The 7,241-nt window shown below is 43.9% G+C and overlaps 1 protein-coding gene across 1 annotated transcript; it reads right to left on the bottom strand.

The window, feature by feature from the left end:
* Positions 1-873: 873 nt before the first annotated feature.
* LOC112281037 (uncharacterized) lies at positions 874-4,500 on the bottom strand. Its single transcript, XM_024517176.3, has 2 exons — positions 2,789-4,500; positions 874-1,934 (listed from the first exon to the last, which is right to left on the bottom strand). The coding sequence occupies exons 1-2, from the start codon at positions 3,516-3,518 to the stop codon at positions 952-954; spliced, it is 1,713 nt and encodes a 570-aa protein (XP_024372944.1). The 5' UTR covers positions 3,519-4,500; the 3' UTR covers positions 874-951.
* Between the last annotated feature and the right edge of the window lie 2,741 nt (positions 4,501-7,241).

The following is a 7,241-nucleotide window of genomic DNA, read 5'->3' as shown; positions in this document are numbered from 1 at the left end:
GATCGAAAATTTATCCAGGCGTTTCCATTCTGGATTATACAACTGCTGTTTCATCACTCTGCAATTTCACTGGGATTTACTTCCCTCCACAAGTTTCACTTATTAATCATATTCATTTTTCGTCTTCTTCAACAACAACGTTTCTGACTTTAGATTGTCAAATTAAGTGCCCAGAGCCCGTTGGAGAAATGCGAAAAACTTGAATCCCGCATCCACACCTATCCGACTTGACCAAAACACGCCAAGTGCAACCTCATCCTGTGGATATTTCGCCTGAAAATGAGCAGTGTTTTGCGTATACTTCAGAGTGATATGCAGAGGGATTTTAACTTTCTGTGAAAATGAATAGGTTTGACTGAGAGAGGGGTGCGTGGAACATCATTGGGAGTGATTGATTAGGAGGGCCTAACGAAAAGATAGATGATTACGGGTGCACTAATAAGATCTGCCAGCTGGTTGTTTGTCCAAGTGACTGGAATTGGATGCGTTGACTGCGCAGTATTCGAGCACCTTGAATGGGTTCTTTGATGTTCCATGGCATTGAATTCTAAAAAGCGTAGAAGTACTGCTCGTGTGGATCGCTTTCTAGAGCCGCAATCCACACCTCGATCCTATCCGGAGGAATGCTTCTGGTGGCCATAGATTCGATCACGAGGGAGAAGGACATGCACAGTCGCATGCAACAGAATTTCACTATTGGATGGCAATGATGGGGTGATTGGGTGTCTTCCTTTGGACGACAATGAAAAGGGTCAGGCAGGAAAAACTGAGCTCAGTTTCTTTGCTAATCCGTTTGCGAAACCATGACACAGAGAGGAACTACACGGGCCGTCACCAGTGTAATGGTGAATACAATCAAGGCTTACAGTTCACTGCGAGAGGGAATAATGTAATTTATTTATTTGTAATTTTCAATGTCCGATCCTAACCCTAATCTTTTTTATAGCGTTCCTAGTACGGAGGGGGGGGTTGCTCATCTGGAAACTGTAACAGAAAGGGGAAGCTACCCGGTGATGGCACCTCTCTGGGGCTCCACAGCGGCAATGGACTCGACCCTTGATCAATGATTTGCTCAAGCGAAAGCTCGTCTCCTGGACCTGAATCTCTACTTCCCAAGTTGAATCGTGAATACTCATCAGCAGGACTTATATGGTGCGGATTCATGTGTAATCTCGAATCTAGTTGCAAGTACTGAGCCCGGTGATGATAGTTCTGTGGTTCTTGAGACATTTGGAAATTTTGCGACTCCAGGATAGAAATGTTTTGCCATGGGGAGGGAGGAAGTGGCAGAGGCGAAGGAGGCACAGCCCGTGAGGACCACAAGCTGCTGCTGCTGGTCGATTGCGGCTGTTGTGATGGTTGCCCAGGGCTATGATCCTGTTGCAGTGAATTAGCTCCTGCATTGGTGAACATCATCGGGTGGGGATCAACAGAGGGCCGAATCTGCGAGTTCCAGGATAATTCCTTAGCGCTATGATGCGAAGATTCTGTGGCTGGAGCAGCTTGTGATGTCCATCGCTTAGAGTATGGGTCGGTCTGCGGTAGAGGATTCGAGGCAGGAGCGGGATTGGAAACGGGAGTGGGAGAAATGGTGGTGGCGGAGGCGGAACGTGTGCTCGGGATCTTTCCGTCGGGGAAATTCAGCTTTGCTCTTAAGCCTCTGAATTTGGTAGCAGCGATATCATACGCCATCGCTGCATCCTCCGCCGTATCGAACGTGCCCAGCCAGACGCGAGCTGCTTTCTTAGGGTCGCGAATCTCCGCTGCCCACTTCCCCCACGGCCGCTGGCGCACGCCGCGATACCTCCGCTTCTTCACTGGCGGTGACGGGGAGGGTGTTGGCGTCGCCTCGCTACCTTGCCCACTTCGTTCACCCGGGTGGCTGCCTCCTCCTTCCAACTGCTCTAACCCACTTGATTTGCGCATTTGAGGATCTGCAGCAAAAGACAACCACGCCCTCTCCGCTTATATGATGATCAACCTCGAGAGGAACGACTAATCTTGCCGGACGACACAGATATGAACTAGAATCCGAATGACAAATGAAATCTGCTTCAAGTTCTTCGTGCTTAGTTCGATTGGATCACTTTTCAATGGACAAAATCACACGCCACCGCAAATAGAAAATTCAGAAGGAATCTTCGTCAGGCCCGGCCCACACCACAGTGAATAGGCAGAAACTGCAGAAGGTGAGAGACCCTGCTCTATCACCGTGCTCCGAAAACCTCATCATCATGGAGAGTTTCCTCCACATTTTGTTCAGATACTTGAAATTTCAAAATTACTTAATATGAGAATATTACGAGACAGAGATTATTGTTGGATGGACACGTTATCTATCAAAAAAAAAATTACAAACAACGGATAAATATAAAACAGTAAAAAAGCAGTGATTGATGCATGGAGCAGTTTCAGCTTCTTCCTCCGATGATAGAGCAGGATACCTCACCGTCGATGAATTTTAAACTAGTGGCACCAATGCTAACCTACTTCCGCTGACATTATTGACGTAAGCGGGCGTTTCCAATTCTAGCTTCTCAGAAATTCCAAGGCTAACATGGCGTGAATTAAGTTGACAGATATCCCACGATGAAGAATCGTTTGCAAGTTCTCCAGTCTACCTCGTGCCAAATTCCGTCACCTGATTTACCGCTGCGGCTGCTCCGACGAAACCTTGGAATCGAAAGCTAATTGTCGGGTGTAATAAAAATTCGTTTGAAAATTCTCTCAATAGGACGTGGCGAATATGAATTCACGAGATGTTAAGAGGTTGAAAGAATTGTAGTACCTTCATTGTGTGGAAGTGAGAAGGGTAAACTGGCAACGTAATCCGAATGAAGAATTCCCGAATCCGAGCTGTATTGGTCCTGCGTGTTGCTTGGGCTGCCTGTGCACCGCGGGGGTGACGATCTCTCCGTTGCCTTCTTCACGACTTCCCCAAGGGGAGCTGCCCACGACATCTCTTCACTTGCGCGTGATGCCAAATCCACCGACATGCTGCTTCCCACGATGTTCGAGTGGTCAGCGATGAGGGAAGCTGAAGGATAATTCCATGTAGCGGCATAGTGCGAGGAGAAAGGATCAGATTTCTCGGAGCGTAACCGCTTGTGACCTGTGATCGCAGCGCCTAAGCCCTCATCAGTGGGATTCGGATTGAGAGGGTTGTTGCTTCCCCAGTAGTTGGTATATTGCGCCGCATTTGAAAATCCGCTGAGAGCATTCGAGTAAGCCGATGTCCCTAAGGGTAGTGGAAAATTGGATACCATGGTGGAGACCCCAGCCATTTGGCCAGTGGCGAGGTCTCGAAAACTGCTCGGGGGCGTCAGTTTGAAATCTGGAGGGTCAGTTGGTTCCAGCTTGTCAATTCTTTCTGGCTGGTTCCACACGCAAATCATATCCCAACCAGCGACAACTCGATGATGTAGTCCTGATCGAGTCGCGTTGAGTTGTGGAAACTTAATCAGATTGAAAGATGTAGCAATGAGATCGCAATTCGTGTCAATTTCACTTTGCACCATCCACTGCAAATTGACAGTCTGAAATCATTGTCTGGAGATCGAGGAAGCGTCTGCTATCTAGTACTGTTGTTGCTTGAACCTTCATAACATCACGGAGTTGAAGCTCTCTAAGAGGAAAACTTTAAGCTAATGGAGATTCGTGTGTCGCAGCTCCGTCTGTAAACTCACAATCGCTTACAGCTTCTATCTTAGATCTAATATTCAGAATCATCGAATCCACCTTATACTTTTCTCTTCGACCCCTTTCAAGAGCATCACTAAACTAGAAAGTCGTGGGCATTCGTGAAACAAATCCGGAAATCACTTCCAAGTTCTACACTCTTCCACAAAGAAATTCAACTTCGACGAATCATAAAAGCCCGTCCAGGATCACTGCAGTGGTGATTCCAGTTGGTTGCCAATTCCGAATACATGCAACATTCCGCTCTACAAGTTGCCAAACTTTAATCACTGGATAGGCCGAACCGCTTGTCTTCACGAGGTGCAGCTAGCGTAGCTCAGAAACGCCGCAACTTTATCTCGAACTAGAATAGGCACACTCGACATTAAAAACCCCAGCTCAACCAAACATCCACGAAACCCACTCTCGAGTCCACAGCCCACCACGCGTGACCTGGGGGGTCGTCACTCCTTCCCCTACTCAAAACCAGTACTCTCCGCTGCTGCACCGCCTACCCGACCATCTCACCGTCCTTCAATTCCCTCTCCACCCACAACCTTCCCAGGAACCTCTCTCTCACTCACTCTCACACACACACACACAGCGAACGATGAATCTGAAAACATGAAATAAAATAAATGAAATAAAATCTTTTGTGTTTTTGTGTGTTCTTTTCCAGGAACCCAGAACAGCTCAAGTGCAAATACCAGGGACACTTTGACTTTCAACTCGTGTTTTAGTACTGAAACTGATCGACCATCAAACAGGCTTTAAACTATAGCTTTCATCAAATCTAGGGAGGGAGACCCAATTTGTGGCAACAAATTTGTGGGTAACAAAGTGGCAATCCTTAAGGAATGGGATGGAATGGCTCGGTCTTCGGTGGGGGCAGATCAGAAGAAGAAGTTCCCGCGTAACCCCGTTTCTGAACGCTTGGAGCTTCCACATGGCAGAGAGCATGGGGATTCGAGCCTTTGCCGCACTGGCACCCGGTTCCGTAATGCACCTGTTCACATCGAGGCTCGATAGTCTCCTGCCTGGCCACTCAGCTCGCTCCACGTGGCCCCACCTTCTCAGAGAGCTTTTTCCCTCACTTCTTTCTTCTCTTCTCTTTTCTTATCTTTTCTTTCCCTTTCATCTTTTTCTTTTTCTTTTCTTTTCATGCAGTGGTACACCCAGCTCTGAGGAATTCTTTCATGGTTTGCTACATAATTTTGGCAGTGGCAATGGAATGTGTTCATTTGCAATTCTAGTGGTAGCCATTGATATTTGTATGCATGTTAATTATTTTCTCTTGTTGTGTAGACAATTATTGTGGATTCTTGTTGACTTCTTTTGTTTTTTATTTTTTATTTTTTTTGTATTTTTTGTATTTGTTTTTCCTTTAAACATGTCTCCAAAGATATCTCTTAATATTTTTGTTGGTAAAATAAATAAATAAATAAATAATTTTGACTAATATGAGAACTTGTGTGCATATCTCATCCACTTCTTCATTATTAGTCTCTCATGTAAGATCTTTCCTTACTTCCTCCCTTATTGTTTGAAAATTGTAAGTTTTGGTTGGTTATAAGGTCATGAAATGGCAAAATATCTACATGAAGGCTCAACCACAAGAAAATGGTAAGCAATATTAATCTTGGAATGAATGGCCATTTTATTTTGTTTTTTTTTCTAATAAGGTGATTTAAAGAAGATTATGATGGTTTGACAAAATTAACAATTGCTGAGCCAGCTCTAGAGTTCATGACCAACACATGAGCTGGAGTGTGCTCCCCTTGTGCTAGTCACCATGGGGTCTAGTCACCATGCCATGGTTATACTCTAAGCTTACACCACACTGGGTTATCTTACCCCCTATAGTTTTATTATTAGCTATAATTGATCATGTATGGCAAATGTATGTTATTGCACATGAATGGATTGATTTTTGCATTTATGGTACCATAAGTAGAGCATTGGAATAATTAATGAAAAAATAGTTGAAAAAAATAAAATCATAGTGTATAATTTACTCACTTACTTACTTACAATATATATATATATATATATATATATATCCCATTTACTCAAAACTACTCAATTAGTTTGATGGAAAAAAATTATAAGCAATCAAGAGTTATAATTATTTAAGTGTTCTCACTTGTATTTAGTGCTCAATTTAAGAATTTAAAGGATAAAAATCTGAAAATACACATAAGTCGGTAAAAATATAGAAATTTCATGTTGATAGTATGATTATTATCGACTCATCACCTATATGTTTTAAGCATCCAATATTTTGAATATAACTGTACAAAGTTTTTAATTTTTGATAATTGTGTTGCAAAAGATAAGAATTTAGAAATTGCTAAAAAAAAAGTTTTGGGGAAGTACTTTACTCATTAATAAATGTAAGTTTCCTCTGTACATTTTATATTGAATGTCTTCTTCTTATTTGGATTCATGGACATCAAGATTACAATTATTTATTTATTAATATATTTTCTTTTAAAATCTAAATGTCCTACTAATTTTTCAAAACATAAGATCATTATATTCTGTTACAAAAGAACAGAGAGAACGTACTTCGAATATTGCCACCCACATGAGTCCAATCCCATTCAATATTGCAGTTTAGGGCTTCCACAGTCTGAAACGAGCCTTCCAAGTTCCCCACCCCCCTTTGAAATCGGATCGGTGACCGCGGCGCTCTGGGAGCCGTCGATCGAGAACACTTCCATCGAAGGGTCCTGAATCCGAGTCGGCAACACTGTCTTCACGTCCACTGTGGCGAGTCTCCTGAACAAGTCGTCCAGCAGGGCTCCGTAATGGCCTCAATTGTCGCGTTCACACTGACATCCACGACTCCAACTGGAACCCGTTAGTTAATCGCATTTCTGGCGGTAGCACATCGTAAACCTACCCCAAAAAGGTCCGGATTGTCCTCACGTCGTCATCCAGCACATCACTAATAGTCCGACGTGGATGACAGTTTCTCTCGGGTGGCACCTGGTCGGTCTCCGTTCACAGCTTTTATATTTTAGGGTTAAAACTTGCATCTTTTTTCTTTTTAAATATGCGAAAATAATTTTTCACCACTCCTTGCACATCAGTCTGCGCTGAATCTTAACCGTTGAGAAAGTGGGTATCGGTATTCAGATTCTTTACTGACTGATTTCACAATGGAACATTCACAAATCGGGTCATAACTTTGTGCAGAAACCAGGAAGAAGTAGAAGAAGAAGAAGAAGAAGCAGGAGCGCATTCGACCGTTGAATCGATGCTTCCGTGGACAAACCTACTCACATGTTTCGGTGAAGCGTGATTTCCGTGCCGCGATGGAGAGAGTGGCACAATCACCAGCGCACTGGAAAGTGGGATTCATCCAGACTTTTGTGAGATGGTGCTGACCACCGACATGGATCGGATGGTGACAGTGAGATGGCTCCCATTTGTTCATTCGGTTCTCGTCCTCGGGACGCATGTCTTTGTATTGATAGGCTGTGACGGATCTGCGCAGGCGATTTGCATGTGGACTGCAAAAATATTGTCTCACACTAAGCCCATACCGGCACACTAAA

Source organism: Physcomitrium patens, chromosome 4 (assembly GCF_059467195.1).
Source record: "Physcomitrium patens ecotype Gransden chromosome 4, ASM5946719v1, whole genome shotgun sequence".
In the NCBI taxonomy this organism is placed as follows: domain Eukaryota; kingdom Viridiplantae; phylum Streptophyta; class Bryopsida; order Funariales; family Funariaceae; genus Physcomitrium; species Physcomitrium patens.
The sequence above is the reverse complement of the archived record's forward strand: the minus strand, read 5'-3'. Positions and strand labels throughout refer to the sequence as shown.

Coding starts and splice junctions, on each gene's coding strand:
- LOC112281037 (XM_024517176.3), bottom strand. CDS start 3,518: ATGGTGCAAAGTGAAATTGACACGAATTGCGATCTCATTGCTACATCT. Junction 1,935..2,788: donor CTCACTTCCACACAATGAAG/GTACTACAATTC, acceptor CTTTTGCTGCAG/ATCCTCAAATGCGCAAATCA.